Here is a 16,542-nt window from a genome sequence, read left to right as displayed (position 1 = left end):
CTAATCCGTTCTAAAAAAATAATTTATCTAATATCTATTTTGCTATGCTATTCCGATTGATCTATCTAATCCTTGATTATATTACAGTAGTATATATGGTAATAATAATAACAATATCCATCCTGAGCCGCGGATTCCGGTTTTCGTACAAGTGCCCCTGGTATCCCACCAGTAACCAGGGGCGATACGGTCATTTCCCACCAGTCCCCTTCCTTCTACTGCTCCCTTTTCCCACTCGTCACACTCACCGCCGTCGCAGCAAATATTCCAATCCGACGGCGGCGTGCTCTTAAATCCCGTGAAGGGCTTCGCCGCGCAGACAAAAATCCCCCAAATCCCCTCGAGAGCCCTGCAATTTTTAGCCTCCCGAGCCCTGCGATTGGAGCCGGCGGTGGCGGCGCCAGCGGCCGCGGTCGGATCGTCGCATGGCGGAGATTCGCAAGTACGCCATGTCCAACCAGCCCCCAGGTACGTGCGGGTCCGCCTCTCGGTCTCCGCCACCGCTGAGTTGATCTCTATGCCTCCATCGAGGTTTTCTCCTCGGAATTTAAGGATTTTTACCGTTTGTCTAGGGCTGAGCTGCCGCATCGTGTATATATCCGTTTAGGGTTTTTTGGATTGCGTTTTCGGGTGATTTTAGGGCTTCGTGTTTTGCTTAGAACAACTCCTCAGGGTTAGAACTATTGTGGATAATTTTGTTTTTGGCTTGAGAGCTTGTTTTGCACTTTCGGGACGCTCGCAGTTGTCTAGGACGTATGATTCTCGAAATGAAAGGGAAATGGGTCACCATAAAAGGAAAATTATTGCGCGTCCTAGTGTGGAAGCCGTAGCACAAGTGATTGCTGGTGTTGTTGGTTAATGACTGATTAATGTCTCTGTTAATCTGCAGATATTCCTCAGATACTACTGGAAGCTCAGAATAGGTGGTTGCGGCCCACCGAAATCTGCCAAATATTGTCAAACTACAAGAAGTTTTCCATTGCGCCTGAGCCGCCGAACAGACCTCAAAGTAATGCTTCTTCTCACCCGAATTATTCCTGCTTTGGTATGCTGGATGCTGTAGACTTGTGCTCAGGTGGCATTGGCATATAGGATGGTTGTGTGGTGGACACATTCTGCGTTTTTTTATGCTGTAGGGAGATATATTCTCCTGTTTTCTAACGTCAGGACTCCAGTTCAACTATTTGCCTTTTTTGTTTCATTTTTTTGTGCTCAGGTGCCATATGCTTAATCATGCAAATGGCATCATGGATACATTCTGAGGATATCTTGTATTAACATATATTTCGTATAATGTTCTAACTTCTCATTCATCAACCATGCTAATTGAGTGGCTCATCGAACTTTTAGAAGATTAGGGACCATTAATTCTTTTTGTCACCAATCATTTGTTAATGACATCAGACAATTTTACCTTCCAATTGGACGAGATTGTAGTTGGTGAGTTTGTTTATGTTATCATGTGATCGCACTTTGCAATGAGCTTTCAGTTTTTTTTTTGGCGTTGACTGATGTACTAACATTTCTGTTCCTTGCTTGAAAATTTCTCAGGTGGTTCCCTGTTTCTGTTTGATCGGAAAATATTGAGATACTTCAGGAAGGATGGACACAACTGGAGAAAGAAAAAGGATGGAAAGACAGTTAAAGAAGCTCATGAGAAGCTTAAAGTTAGTGCATACAGAGCTCCTTTTGTTATTAAAATTTGAAGAAATTAAACACATGGTGGCTACTGCTGTGGTTTATGAAATGCTCCGAATTAGTATCATTAGTTTCTGGACATAGATTGTTTTAGATACTGCATGATATTATTATATAGAAGTAATGAAAATCTAGCCATTTTTTTTCATACGTCCAATGTAGATACAAGTGGTCAAAAGTGCAGAAGTTCTAAGTTCTGTTTTCCTTGATGACATTCTTCTGTGACTGGAGCTGGAGGAAGTGGTTGAGCTTTTCATTTCATTAACTTATAAGCTAGTTAACATTGAGTCAGTTCATTGGGTTCACTGATATTTCATTTATGATGCCAGTAAAAAAATGTTTACTTTCTCTGATTGGAAATATATAATTTATAAATTAGCAATATAAGATTTACATTGTTCCTAGTCATAATGAAACGATTGTTCCTAGTACTAATAAAAAAGATGGCGGGAATTGCATGGTGCTGCCAAATGACTGCTACTTTTTTCTTGTATCTGGCTATCTATTGTTATTGATTGTGGTTCTGCCACTTGATTACTCAAGCTTAAACCTTGTCCTTTAGGTTGGCAGTGTTGATGTACTTCATTGCTATTATGCCCATGGCGAGGAGAATGAGAACTTCCAAAGACGAACATATTGGCTGCTTGAAGAGTAAGTACAGTGTTATAGCTTGACTGACTATATAACATAAATATCTTTTGAAGTCTATTCATACTGCAGGCTGATAGCTGAGATGATCCCATAATAAAATTGAAATGATAATGATTATTATCCCCTTTTTCAGGAGTTTCATGAATATTGTTCTTGTTCACTACCTTGAAATCAAGGTATGTTTGCTTTCACATTATGAATTTGTATCTCTCTGTTTTCTTTGAAAGTTTTGTTAAGTGCCAGTTGAAAAGCTCATATTTGTTCACCATCAATGCGAGCATTGCTGGCATCTACGTCTACTTGTACATTTATGATAGCCATATGATCTCCTAATGGAAAAAGGACATAACAATTGATGGGGAAAAAGTGTCTGTTCCAATTGTGACTAATAGTCTAGACCAGTGCATGAATATTTGCAAACTGAAAGCTCACTGCTGCTTACCCTGTTCTCCAGTTCACTTGCTAACTACAAAATAAATTATTTCTGGCAGTGAAAGACATTCTGTCAGGGTGCAGGAATATTCTGAATTCAGTTTTTGCTCTGATCCAAGCCTTATTTAAGAATATTTATTTCCATATCTGATTGCCTTTTTTTTATTTTTTTTGCAGGGTGTCAAACAAAGTTTCAATCGTGCTAAAGAAGCTGAAGAGAATGCAGGATTATCTCATGCTGATAGTCCTGCATGTTCAAACTCTTTCGCTAGTCAGAGCCAGGTAGCCTCCCAATCTATGGATGCTGAAAGCCCAATTAGTGGACAGATTTCGGAATATGAAGATGCTGAAACAGGTCTTGCTGTTTCTCTATCTTCATTCTGCATCATCTGTACTAAGTATACATTAAACGCTGCATGATAAACAATAAATGTTTAGTGTCTCTAATGCATAATTTGCTGCAACAGATAATTCTCGAGCAAGCTCCAGATACCACCCTTTCACTGAGATGCAGCAGCCTGTGGATGGTATCATGATGGGTAACTTATTTGGTGCTTCAGCTCCAAGTGTTTCTGTAAATAATCTAGGCAAGCTTTCTGCTCCACCTTCAAATGTTATATATAATTGTTGGCTTTTAGCTCATGTTTGATTTTGTACAGCTGCAGGTTATCTTGGTGAAATGCAACCTACGGGAGCTAACTTAACCAATCATTTTTCCACTCGCAATGACGTAGCTAGTGTGTTCAATGAAACTGGCTCTGAGTTAGGAGGTGGTCCCAAAGCTTCAATTGATTCAGTGCTGTTGGGTGAACCATTTCAAGAATATCCAGGCGGCTTCATGGATTCGACACTCTATTCTTCTGTTGCAACGTTGGGTAATAGTCTGGATGATGGTTTGCAGACATTTATGTCTGAGGCGCTCTACACCAACAATCTCACACAAAAGGAGGTTGATGCACTTAGTGCAGCAGGCATAACATCCTCAAAGGTGTTTTGCTATTTTCTCGTCTTGCTCAATGTCTCTAAAAGCATTATAGTTTCTGCTGCTGGTGGGGTAACTCTGCAAATATTCGTTATTCATTTCTGTGGCAGTTGTCAAGTCCACCTGCAGAGTTGAGTCCCTTAGCTCTGCAATATCATAGCAGTGCACTATTGAAATCTATAAGCACCTTCAGTTTGGATGCCCACATAGAACATGACCCAGGAGAACTATTACTAGTACCTTGGGTTGCCATCCTTTTTTTTCATAAAAACACTAGGTGCTTCAACTTCTCATTGTTCAGCGACCACTGTTGGCTTATTATGTCAAATTACCCAGTAGAAAGAACTAACTTCAGCAGTGCACTTATATTCTAGATTCCTAGCTTTCTAAACTTGTCTAGTTCAATATATCTGTGTGTTGCAATTTACTGTAGTATCTTAAGGGCTTGTTTGGCTGCACACATATCCACCCCTATCCACATGGTTTGTGAGGGATTGAAGTGGAACTTAAACTAAATTCCACCTCAATCCCTCCCAAACCACGTGGATTGGGGTGGATTTGTGTGCAGCCAAACAAAGCCTAAGAATGATGCCGTAGGGCATGGGAAGTTTACCTATTTCCATGGACTGGTATGATGTAACACTCTATTTTCAGGCAGAGAATGATGGTTATACAGATCAAAGTGTCAGGTATCCACTTTTAAAGCAGTCATCATCAGATCTCTTTAAGATGGAGCCAGATGGTTTGAAGAAATTTGACAGCTTTTCAAGGTGGATGAACAATGAGCTTCCAGAGGTTGCTGATTTGGATATCAAGTCCAGTTCTGATGCTTTCTGGAGTACTACTGAAACCGTGAATGTTGCTGATGGATCTAGTATACCTATTAATGAGCAGTTGGATGCATTTGTAGTCAGCCCCTCACTTTCTGAAGAGCAGCTTTTCAGTATTATTGATGTGTCTCCAAGCTGGGCATACAATGGCAAAAAAACCAAGGTTTGTTCCATGTTCTATTATGTTTGTGGGCCCCAATATATATGACTATGAGGGCATGAGGCGTCCAAAGCTTATTGCATTATTAATTAGCATTGCTTTTTTCCTTCTTACACAATGCAGGTCTTAATTACTGGTACATTTTTGGCAAAAAAAGAAGATGTGGAAAATCGCAGGTGGTCTTGTATGTTTGGAGATGCTGAAGTCTCTGCTGAAGTTTTAGTGGATGGCTCCTTGCGTTGCTATACACCAGTACATCGTTCTGGACGAGTTCCATTTTATGTGACATGTTCAAATAGAGTAGCTTGTAGTGAAGTGCGAGAATTTGAGTTCCGCGATTCTGAGACACATTATATGGATACTTCAGATCAGCATACTACTGGCATAAATGAAATGCATTTACATATCCGCCTTGATAAGTTACTTTCCTTGGAACAAGAAGACTATGAAATGTATGTCTTGAGTAATGGAAATAAGTCTGAGTTGATCGACACTATCAATTCATTGATGCTTGACGATAATTTGTCTAATCTGGCATTGCCATTTGATGAGAAGGAATTGTCCACTGTACGGGATCAGAATCTTGAGAAACAGGTGAAAGAAAAGCTGTATTATTGGCTCATCCATAAGATACATGATGATGGAAAAGGTCCAAATGTCCTAGGCAAGGAAGGACAAGGTGCCATTCATTTAGTAGCTGCACTTGGCTATGATTGGGCTATCAAACCAATAGTTGCTGCAGGAGTAAATATAAACTTCAGGGATATTCGTGGATGGACTGCACTTCACTGGGCTGCATCTTGTGGAAGGTATTTCTAAAATAATTTCCCTCATTTTTTTTTTCCATCTGCCCTTCTTTGCTGGACTTTATGGTAATTCTGTAATTTTAGGGAGCGGACAGTAGGTGCCCTAATAGCAAACGGAGCTGCATCAGGTCCTTTAACAGATCCAACACAGCAGTATCCATCTGGAAGAACTCCTGCTGATCTAGCATCAGAAAATGGTCACAAAGGCATTGCTGGTTTTCTTGCAGAGTCTGCTTTGACAAGTCACCTCTCAGCTCTTACACTAAAGGAGTCACAGGGTGGCAATGTGGAAGAAATATGTGGAGTAACAGCACCAGCAGCTGAAGATTTTGCAGAACCAAGTTCTTCTCAGCTTGCTTGTGTTAATTCTCAGGAAGAGTCCTTAAAAGATTCACTTGGTGCAGTTCGTAAATCAACTCAAGCCGCAGCCAGAATATTTCAAGCTTTTAGGGTGGAATCATTCCACAGAAAGAAGGTTATCGAATATGGAGATGATGATTGTGGACTGTCTGATGAACGCACACTTTCACTTATTTCCCTAAGAAATCCGAAACCTGGACATGGTGATTTGCATTCTGCTGCTGTTCGTATCCAAAACAAGTTTAGAGGATGGAAAGGAAGAAAAGAGTTTATGATTATCCGGCAGAAAATTGTGAAGATACAGGTAATTTCTATTTGCTACTCTACTTTTTTGGCTCTGAAATCTCATATAACCTTATGGGATTTAGGTTATATTGGTACTCTGTTTACCATTTTTGACATAGTTAATTTGAGAAATAACTGTTTTTAGCCATTTACATCAAACTAATGGCTTACTCCTGTTGGATTTTTTTCCTTTTATGGAAATCTTTCCAAGTTACACTTCCATGGTGAAGCAAGTTTTTTCAGTCACTGGTAATTATTATTTTGTATTTGATGAAACGGCAGCCAAAGTCAAGTATGTGGTCGTAGTAGTAGTTATTTGAGGCACACTTCTTTTGGATATTGGGCTTATCTCTTCCCTGCGAAGTTCTTGATGTTTCAGTTTCAGTCTTTGCATTTATTTAATGATGATTTAGAGCCATCATATTAAATTAGGCTGTCAAGTACAAAATTTCCATCCCTTGTTTCTTCCTAGTATCTAAGAATACTCTCTTGTTTATTAGGCCCATGTACGTGGACATCAGGTAAGGAAAAACTATCGGAAGGTAGTCTGGTCTGTTGGCATTGTGGAGAAAGTCATACTGAGGTGGAGGAGAAAGAGAAGGGGTCTTCGAGGTTTCCAACCCGAGAAACAACTTGAAGGTCCATCATGGCAGATCCAACCTGCAAAGGCTGAGGCTGAGGATGAATATGATTTCTTGAAGGATGGCAGGAAACAGGCTGAAGGCAGGTTGCAAAGAGCACTGGCTCGTGTGCATTCAATGAATCAGTATCCTGAAGCAAGAGACCAGTACCGCAGGCTGCAAGCCTGTGTTAACAGCCTACAAGAGTCCCAGGTCCTCCCTTTTCTCTTAGCATAGTAGTCACCCGTTTTTCTCGAGCCCTCGCTTGAACAAGCTTTAGTGATCAATCTTACTCTGTCTATGCTGTTGATGTGTGGACAGGCGATGCAGGACAGGATGCTGGCTGATTCAGCTGGCACCGATGGGGGTGATTTCATGGCTGAATTGGAGGAGCTATGCCGGGATGATGGCGATGCCCCAATGTCGACTATTTCGTGACATGGAGCTTACTAGATCAGTTAGGCAGTAACCTGTTCTTTACCAGACTAGATGTAAATTCTTGTTACTAAATCGTCTCTACTCACCGTTGAACACCATATGATAATGATATAGCTAATACATGGACTTTTATAGTTCGATTTACCAGCTTGTTGCTCCGGTTACCGTCTTGTGCTTCTGTTGCGTCCTCGTGAATGCGGTTGGGTGTTTGCAACTTTGTCTGATCACCGTTTTGATTATGGCTTTACTTTTGTAACAAATGTTTCTGGCACGAGCCTGACTTCCAAGAAACAACAAGAATGAAATAGTCAAGCTCGCGGGATGCAAAGATATTAGCAGGGTAATGAAGATACTAGTATATGATTAGCATAATTTTAAGACATTAATATATTTCAAAGCACATGAATGTTTAATATGATAAAAATAGTGATATACAATTGAATCAAGTAAAATAAATCTTACATTATACTTTTTTATTTTAATTCAATGTAACAATATCGGCTATCAAACAAATGTTTTGTGGATTTAGAGCCTAGCCAGGCTCCTCGCTAGGCAACCAACAAATCTTATTTTCAGAAATACAACTAGCATGTATGACGTTACAACGGATACAGCACAGCGCAGCCTGGCCCGAGAGCCTAGCTCCTAGGAATCCATTTTGCCACCGCCGGCGAGGCTGGTGGCGCGTGCATGGCGCTCTATTTTCAAGTTTAATAAAAAATATAGAGAAAAATATAAAGATTTATGTCATAAAATAGGTACACTATGAAAATATAACTAACAAAGAATCTCATAATACTTGGTTGGTACAAAAAATATTATTATTTTGATATATAAATTTGGTCAAATTTGAAAAACTTTGACTCTCCAAATTTTTTAGAATGACTTAGAATTTGGGACGAAGGAAGTACGTTTTTTTTTTGGTAAGAACAACTCTATTTTCTACGTGGGCTGAAAATAGTCAAAAAAAAAAACAGTGAGTGGGCCTGGCGAGGCTGGGACGGGCCAGGCTCAATGTCGTAGAGGATTCAGCCATTCAGGGCGCGTACGCGCAGCGGGGCGCTGTTGAGGGCGGCGGTGCGGCACGGTCGAGGGAGGCGGCACGGGTGACGGGTCGCCCTCAAGTCAAGCACGTCCCAGTCGGGCGCGGTCGAGGTCTCGAGGACGAGGACGAGGACGCGAGGCGCTGGCGGCGTCATCCCTCCCGCGCGGGCACCGGCGGCGAGCGGAGGAGTGGCGCTGGCAATGTCTAACGGCGGGGAGCAACTGCCGGTACGTTCTGCTGCACTTATGCTCCACCTAAAATCTTGGCCGAGCTCCGGCACTGACCATCCCCACTCGTGTCCCCAGATACGCTGCCGCCGCCTGTCGTTCTCCTTCCTCCGCCGCGGCATCCACTCCTCGGCGCTAACTTCGGCCGACGCCGCTACAGATGCTACACTCCTGGGCCGCCTCACCCGCCTCCTCCTCCTCCACCGTTTCTCCGCCGCCGCCCGCCTCCTCTCCTCCTCAGGCCCCCTCACTCCTGCACTCCTCCACGCGGCGCTGCGCCGGGTCCGCCTCGACCCCGACGCCGCGTTGCACCTCTTCCGCCTCGCCCCTTCCCGCCCCACCCTCCTCGCGCACGCCCAGCTGCTCCACATCCTCGCCCGCGCCCGCCGCTCCGCCGACGCCCGCGCGATCTTGGCATCCCTCCTCTCCGCGCGCCCCCCGGCTCCGCCTCTCTTTCCGCACCTCGTCGAGGTATACAAGGAGTTCTCCTTCTCTGCAGCCTCATTCGACCTGCTGCTTCGCGCACTTGCCAACGCAGGCAAACTCGATGGCGCCCTCCAGGTGTTCGACGAAATGCGGACGCTCGGGTGCCGCCCTAGCATGCGGTCCTGTAACAGTATGCTCAACAGGCTTGCACAGACTGGGGACCTGGGCGCCGCAGTGGCAGTGTTTGAGCAGATGCAGCGTGCAGAGATTCTGCCAGACGAGTTTACGGTAGCGATTATGGCAAAGGCTTACTGCAGGGTTAAGGGGGTGGGACATGCATTGGAGTTCGTGGAGGAGATGAGAAAGATGGGTGTGGAGGTGAACCTAGTGGCGTATCATGCAGTGATGAATGGCTATTGTGAGGTGGGGCAGACCAACGATGCAAGGAGGATGTTGGATTCGCTGCCTGGGAGAGGTTTGTCACCAAATATAGTTACATATACATTGCTTGTGAAAGGGTATTGTAATGAGAAGAACATGGAGGAGGCTGAGGGGGTTGTTCGGGAGATTAGGAAGAATAAGCAGCTTGTGGTTGATGAGGCTGTTTATGGTGCAGTGATCAATGGCTATTGCCAAATGGGAAGAATGGAGGACGCAACTCGATTACTCAATGAGATGATGGATGCTAACCTCCAGGTTAATTTGTTTGTGTATAACACAATGATTAATGGATATTGCAAGTTGGGGAGAATGGTGGAAGCACATAACATTTTGCATGAAATGGAAGGTGTTGGTGTGAGGCCAGATACATACAGTTACAATAGCCTAGTTGATGGGTATTGCAGAAAGGGTTTGATGAACAATGCTTTTGAAACATATGATACAATGTTAAGGAATGGATTCACAGTGACTACATTAACATATAATGCACTCCTAAAAGGTTTTTGCTCGCTTGGCTTAATTGACGATGCACTTAGACTGTGGTTCTTCATGTTGAAGAAAGGTGTTGCACCTAACGAAATCAGTTGTAGCACCTTGCTTGATGGTTTCTTCAAGGCAGGTAAAACTGAGAAGGCCTTAAACCTTTGGAAAGAAACCTTAGCAAGGGGACTAGCAAAAAATATAACCACATTTAACACAGTTATCAATGGGTTGTGTAAGATTGAGAGGATGTCCGAAGCAGAAGAGCTTGTTGACAGGATGAAGGAATGGAGATGTCCTCCTGATATTATAACTTACAGAACATTAGTTAGTGGTTATTGTAAGATAGGTGACATGGATAGAGCTACTCACATTATGAATGAAATGGAAAATTTAGGTTTTGCTCCTACAGTTGAATTGTTCAATTCTTTGATAACTGGACACTTCATAGCTAAGCAACATGGAAAGTTGAATGGTATACTCTTTGAAATGAGTACTAGGGGACTTTCTCCAAACACAGTCACATATGGAGCTCTGATTGCTGGATGGTGTAAAGAAGGAGATTTGCATACAGCCTATAACTTATATTTTGAAATGGTTGAGAAAGGTCTGACACCAAATCTTTTTATTTGCAGTGCTTTAGTGAGTTGTTTCTACAGGAAGGGAAAGGTTGATGAGGCAAATTCAGTGTTGCAAAATCTTGTTGGTACTGACATGATTCCAGATATCAGTGCGCCCAGACTTGAGATAGGGAAAGTAGCAAATTTCATTGATACTGTTGCTGATGGAAATCATCATTCTGCAAAAATCATGTGGAACATTGTTATTTTTGGTCTATGCAAATTGGGAAGAATTGAAGATGCTAAAAACTTGTTTGCAGATCTAAAAAGCAAGGGGTTTGTTGCTGACAATTTCACTTATTCTAGCCTCATCCATGGTTGTTCTGCTTCAGGATTTGTTGATGTAGCTTTTGATCTGAGGGATACAATGTTGAGTGTCGGTCTCACTCCAAATATAGTAACCTACAATTCTCTTATATATGGTCTCTGCAAGTCTGGGGAGTTATCCAGAGCTGTTAATCTTTTTAAGAAGTTGCGGACAAAGGGTATATGCCCTAATGCTATCACCTATAATACATTAATTGATAAGCATTGCAAGGATGGTTACATAACCGAGGCCTTTAAGCTAAAACAAAGGATGATAGAGGAAGGTATTCAGCCTACCGTGTTCACCTATTCTATACTGATTAATGGTCTCTGTACTCAAGGTTATATGGAAGAAGCAATCAAACTTCTTGATCAAATGATTGAGAATAATGTAGATCCAAATTATGTCACATACTGGACGCTGATTCAAGGTTATGTTAGATGCGGTAATATGATAGAGATTTCAAAGATTTATGATAAGATGCATATCCGTGGACTTCTGTCCACCAATGTGCCTGGGGATGTAAAACAATCATGTCCTGCTGTATACAACCAGAATAGAAACACATGTCAGATGAAGATGCACAACCAGTGCTAGCACATTCTTAGCATGTCTACTTTTGTCTTGGAAGATGCCAGTGACGTATGGTTTGTATGAGTAGGCAAATCATGAGGAATCATTTATATCTAGGGATGATATGGTAAGTTCTTTTGACCTAGTGTTCTTATATATCTGCAACCTTAGTGAAAGTATGTTTATACATTCATAGTGTTCTTAGTGAAAGTATGTACTGTTAAAAATGTGTTTTGACTAACCAGGTACAGTATAATTTTACTCATTAACTAATACAAAGATAAAATTTGACCTAGGAGAATCTTAGTAGCTTTATGTTATTGGGGCACTGGGTCAAGATTGAAGCAGTTTGGAGTTGATAGAAATTCCAAGTTCTTATTAACAAGATGAAGGTAGCCAATTATCATGCGATACTTAAAGCACATTTAGAGTCTTTGATTTGATGTGTTATCTAGTGTCCTTATTTTCTTTTCAGAACATGATAGTAAAAGGTACACCAATTAAGTTCACCTCTCCCAGCGGCCAAGAGAAAATAAAACCAGAGAAGGAACTACAGCGTGCCAGGAAACAAATAATAAAGTTCAAAATTGATATACGTTGATATCATTTGCCAACTTGATTTGTATAATTCTACTGGGAGTGTTGATGATCCAGTAATGCCTCCAGATCAGTCTACCAATCCCGAACATGTATGTATGTCATCTAGGGGCGAAGCTGTGTTGTAAGTAGGGGGTGCAAATGCACCCCCCCAAAAATTACAAAAACAGTAGATTTAATCAAAATTTTACCATATATGCACCCCCTAAAACTCATGTATATGCACCCCCTAAAACTCATGTATATGCACCCACAAGCTAACTGCACCCCCCTCTGATTTGCTCTAGCTTCGCCACTGATTGTCATCAAGTGAATGTCAGATGCTCTACTTCATAGGATATATCAACTGATAAATTGTCAATATTTAAAAATTTAATTTGCTAGACCATGTGCTCAACATGCAAGTCTCATTAAATCATTTCTCAGCAATAAAATTATCTTTTGCGAAGGGACATGCAAAAGGGCATATCATGAGAAATGTTTGGAACCTCCCTTAGACAAAAGTGGTAATTATTTCTTGTTTTACTTCCAAATATGCGGCTCTATATTTGTTTGACATGGTTATCTGTTGAGTTTAAAGCCTAGCAAATTTGTTTTGATCTCCCCAACCCTCTTCCCTGAAAACTTTGTTTCAGCCTTTCATGCTGTCTTTTTTGTACTTAGTGTAATAATATTGTTACATGTGTTGCTGTACATTTCACGGGAAGGCTGTTGAATAACCTTCTAAATACCGTACTTATTGCAGGTCAACCAAAGCGGCATCTTTTGAGTACAGGCTGGTATAAGTGCAAAGAGACTCGTTGCTGGTCACTTCGTCCTTTTTTATCTGGTATGTTCACACTTCCAGTTTTCAAAACAGTCAATTTCCTATCTTGTTCTGTCTCCTTCCCATCAGATCGTTTCTGTTTGGTTGATTTTTTATGTCTCATTGCCTCGTCAGGAATGAAAAAAATCAGCTTCTGCTGGGAATTTGCCGGGCAAATTGACCACAAACTGTCATGCCACCTTCAGTCTTATGAAGTGATAGCATGCATATCAGTCTTATTGCTGCAGCTGCTCATGTTGCTTCGGCAAATAGCTGGTTTACAATTTTCTACAACACAAGGTAGAACCTCTATAATCATTTATTTTTCAGGCGCTTTTCCTGTCAAATGTTTTAACATTTGCTTTTGCAGGGCAAACCCTTCAGAGTTTGTCATATCGCTTGCAAAATATGTCGAGGCTCTGTACCATACCCGTATATATGTGGGGATGCATTTCAGGATGCTTTTTTTGAGACAGCAGACAGAAGAGTCTAGCATATGAGGTAAGTTCAAATCTGTTTGCAAAACCTTGTAGGTTTTACTTTTAAAGTTCATTTTTGATATTTTCCTACACATTGTCTATTTTTGAGGATTAGTGCATTCACCAACAAAGATCTTTGGCTTAGCCATATGCGAATATACCTCGTTCCTTCACTGAATACTGAACTAGCGTTTACACAGTCATAAGTGGTATTAGCTGTCTAACCAGACCAGATATATTCAATTCCAGCTACATTCTGTTCGGTGGCCAAATTCACTGTGGTATTCTGTTAAGGTATATTATGGACTTGTGCTTCTCTTGTTTCCTCTGCTTACTACAAGCCCTTGTCAACCATATCCGTTGCAAATTTTCAGTTGAAAAGGATATTACTCTGGTACTGCCTTAAAGTTTGTTGGTTTTGCATGATCACAAAATTTACCTGTGAATAAATTTTGGTTGGCTTGGATGAATGAACTTCTGGTGAGAGACAGCCAAGGGTGTCACTATGGGAGATTGAGCCTCTGACACCTTTGCCAATGTATCCATCTCCTTGTCAGCTCATGTTTAAGTGTCCATGGCCAACAAGCTTGCATTATCTGCATGGTATGAGGTGCAGTTATGTTTAGCCAGCCTTTGTATATATGTTAGTTTATTAAATAATTTTGCAATATGCATTCTATCGCCTATAACCTTTCATGTGATATCTATCCGTAGGTGGGCAGACGAGGACCTGGTTCACTCAGGCAAACCAGGAGGATAAATACCACGTGAAATCAGTTGTCAAAGGACCACTTTCTTCCATGGAAGCTGTGGGAATATATAACAAGCATCTGTTTTAGTGAATTAATGAAAAACATACTTACAGCAACATGTAACAGATTAGTAATACTGAAGATAGCAAGTGTAGGTCAATGCATTAGGATTATGTGTACATTTTTTACCATGACAAGAACTACCTAGTTGTACTGCTTAGAAAAGATGTAACATTGGCTGTAAAGGAATAAATTCATGATACTTTGATTAACTCTGAATTTAGTGCAATGTTAGTCGTTAGATAGTAAACTAGACTACCACTGAAGAACTTTGAATTTGTTTGGGTGAAAAGGGTAGGTCAGGGCAAAGCATTCTTTCTTGTTCAGAAAGGGCACGGCAAGATTTGATCATTTGCACTTTCATTAATATTGAAACTGTTCTAATAAAATTGTTTAAGCCTAAACTGAGTTATTTCACAGCAGCGTTGCACATGATCACATCAAGTGCATGAGATGCGATTACGCTAACCGTTGGAACCATGGTTTTACTTTCGCAACAAATGTTTCTGGCATCAAAGCAGTATTTTAACTCTATTATATCTATGCAACAACCATTGCATTAAGCATTTCGTAAGCTAAAGCATTCATTCATCCCGTCCTCCCTGAAAGCAGGATAAATTGGCACTTCTGCAGTTTCGTTGCGATCCCTTCAAGGCTTCAACCAAAAAACGTCTCCCCGCCTTCTGCCGTCGTGCGCGCTCACGCCGTCAATTGATCCTCCATGTTAGCACGAATCCCAAAGCAGAAGGCCAAAACCCCGTCCTCCCAGGCTCCCTAGTCGTCGTCTAATCAACAATCCCGCAATCCCCATTGCACTCCGTCTCCGCTAGGGTTTTTCTCCGCAGCCGCACCACGCCGCCGGAGCAGCGCGAGACCCGAGGCGAGCCACGCGCGCGCGAGAGAGATGAGGCTCCTGACGCACAACATGCTGGCGTCGAACGTCCGGGGCGCAACCACCGGCTACCCGCTGACGCTGGAGGCGACCAAGTGGTGCACCAAGGAGGTGGAGCTCAACGCCGACTTCATCCGCGGCCTCCTCCCCAAGATCGACTGGCGCGCGCTCGTCGACGCCACCCGCGCGCTCGGCCTCCCCGAGCTCCTCCCCGAGGAGCAGCCCCCCGAGGAGGAGATCTTCGCCGAGGGCGCCGCCGACGTCGAGGGCAGCGCCATCCGCCGCATCCACCACGCGCTCCTCGAGGTCCACGTCCAGGAGGGTTCCCTCGTCTGCCCCGACACCAGCCGATGCTTCCCCATCAACAAGGGCATCCCCAACATGATGCTCCACGAGGACGAGGTCTGATCTGTGTGTGTCAGTTTCGCCCTGGCCGCTTTTGCTTGCTCACCTGCTCGTCATGGTCTGTCGCGAAGGGTATCCACGGCTTGTGAACTTCGTACTCAGTCAGATTGTATCTGTGAAGTATGGAATGCAGTCTTGCAGATTGTGGCCTTATAATATGATAGATAGCCGTGTAGTACTCGGAATTCCCGTTTTGTGTTGGTAATTTGGTGCACGTCATGCTTTGTTCTTTACTGTGGGCAAATTGTTTGCTGCCCTGTGACTGAGGAAATCGAAAGATGTAGTTATTTATCAGTGCACACATTTTGGCATGGAAATTGTGGGTGATTTGGTGGATCTAATTTTGTCTTTTTGATTTGGTGTCTGCAATTCATTCTGGTGGATCATGACTATAGGCCATAGCCCATGAGTCACAGACATGTGTCTGTAATCTGGTCTCCAGTGAGGAAACTACTTTTGGGTCAATTAGTTTTGTGCCGAACTATATATAGGGAACATATCTAGTGCAAACCACAACCTCCGTGAAAACCTGTGCAAACCATGGCAAAAAAGTCATCTAAATTCACCAAAAAAACACACATGTAGATGATATGATGATACACAACCCTGTAAAATATCTTATCCAAACTCGAATTCATTTGTGAGATATAAAAATAACAAATTTCTAGCAAATTCTGTGGACACCTTTCTGGCTTGAAATTTGTTATTTTTATATCTCACAAACAAAGTTGAGTTTGGACAAGATATTTTACAATGTTGTGTATTATCAAATCATCTACATGTGTGTTTTTTTTGATGAATTTAGACAACTTTTTTGTCATGGTTTGCACAGGTTTTCACGGAGGTTGTGGTTTGCACTAGATATGTTCCCCTATATATAATGTGCCCAGGGAGGTAAATGTGTTGGAAGCACTTGCTTGGGTGGTCTAGTCAAATCACTCTGTTTTAGGATTCTGGAATTGTGGTTATGTTTCTTGGCGTTCAGATTTGCTTGAGTAGGTTGGTGAATATAAATGTTCCTGGTTTTTGTGCATAATTGAAGATATGATATTGCCTGACTGAAAATGTTTGATTATGCTTCCTTCTAAGGTAGCAGTTGGTTGTTTGGTACAATTTGTTATTCTTAACATGCTAACAAGCATCAATGCAACACAAATTCTAGAATGTCTTC

At 42.1% G+C, this 16,542-nt stretch overlaps 3 protein-coding genes across 14 annotated transcripts; all 3 read left to right on the top strand.

Moving 5' to 3' along the window:
- LOC8061564 (calmodulin-binding transcription activator 3) lies at nucleotides 243-7,420 on the top strand. 3 transcript variants are annotated; one of them, XM_021453240.1, is made up of 13 exons: nucleotides 243-468; nucleotides 890-1,009; nucleotides 1,552-1,667; nucleotides 2,261-2,349; nucleotides 2,483-2,525; nucleotides 2,959-3,136; nucleotides 3,249-3,368; nucleotides 3,441-3,769; nucleotides 4,418-4,756; nucleotides 4,877-5,562; nucleotides 5,644-6,223; nucleotides 6,705-7,037; nucleotides 7,146-7,420. In XM_021453240.1, the coding sequence occupies exons 1-13, from the start codon at nucleotides 426-428 to the stop codon at nucleotides 7,260-7,262; spliced, it is 3,093 nt and encodes a 1,030-aa protein (XP_021308915.1). In that variant the 5' UTR covers nucleotides 243-425; the 3' UTR covers nucleotides 7,263-7,420. The 3 variants fall into 3 exon arrangements, with proteins under 3 accessions (XP_021308915.1, XP_021308916.1, XP_021308917.1); XM_021453241.1 differs by having other exon boundaries at nucleotides 3,447-3,769; nucleotides 7,146-7,406; XM_021453242.1 differs by having other exon boundaries at nucleotides 3,441-3,730; nucleotides 7,146-7,406.
- LOC8061562 (putative pentatricopeptide repeat-containing protein At1g19290) lies at nucleotides 8,329-14,324 on the top strand. 10 transcript variants are annotated; one of them, XM_021453988.1, is made up of 8 exons: nucleotides 8,329-8,534; nucleotides 8,613-11,508; nucleotides 12,724-12,807; nucleotides 12,919-13,083; nucleotides 13,154-13,284; nucleotides 13,512-13,556; nucleotides 13,754-13,865; nucleotides 13,977-14,324. In XM_021453988.1, the coding sequence occupies exons 1-2, from the start codon at nucleotides 8,508-8,510 to the stop codon at nucleotides 11,403-11,405; spliced, it is 2,820 nt and encodes a 939-aa protein (XP_021309663.1). In that variant the 5' UTR covers nucleotides 8,329-8,507; the 3' UTR covers nucleotides 11,406-11,508; nucleotides 12,724-12,807; nucleotides 12,919-13,083; nucleotides 13,154-13,284; nucleotides 13,512-13,556; nucleotides 13,754-13,865; nucleotides 13,977-14,324. The 10 variants fall into 10 exon arrangements, with proteins under 10 accessions (XP_021309663.1, XP_021309661.1, XP_021309665.1 ...); XM_021453986.1 differs by having other exon boundaries at nucleotides 13,637-13,865; XM_021453990.1 differs by lacking the exon at nucleotides 13,512-13,556.
- On the top strand, nucleotides 14,846-15,712 carry LOC8061561 (multifunctional methyltransferase subunit TRM112-like protein At1g22270). The gene has a single exon (XM_002463157.2). It carries the CDS (start codon nucleotides 14,979-14,981, stop codon nucleotides 15,372-15,374), a length of 396 nt encoding a protein of 131 aa, XP_002463202.1. The 5' UTR covers nucleotides 14,846-14,978; the 3' UTR covers nucleotides 15,375-15,712.

Source organism: Sorghum bicolor, chromosome 2 (genome assembly GCF_000003195.3).
Source record: "Sorghum bicolor cultivar BTx623 chromosome 2, Sorghum_bicolor_NCBIv3, whole genome shotgun sequence".
Classification (NCBI taxonomy): Eukaryota; Viridiplantae; Streptophyta; class Magnoliopsida; order Poales; family Poaceae; genus Sorghum; species Sorghum bicolor.
The sequence above is the reverse complement of the archived record's forward strand: the minus strand, read 5'-3'. Positions and strand labels throughout refer to the sequence as shown.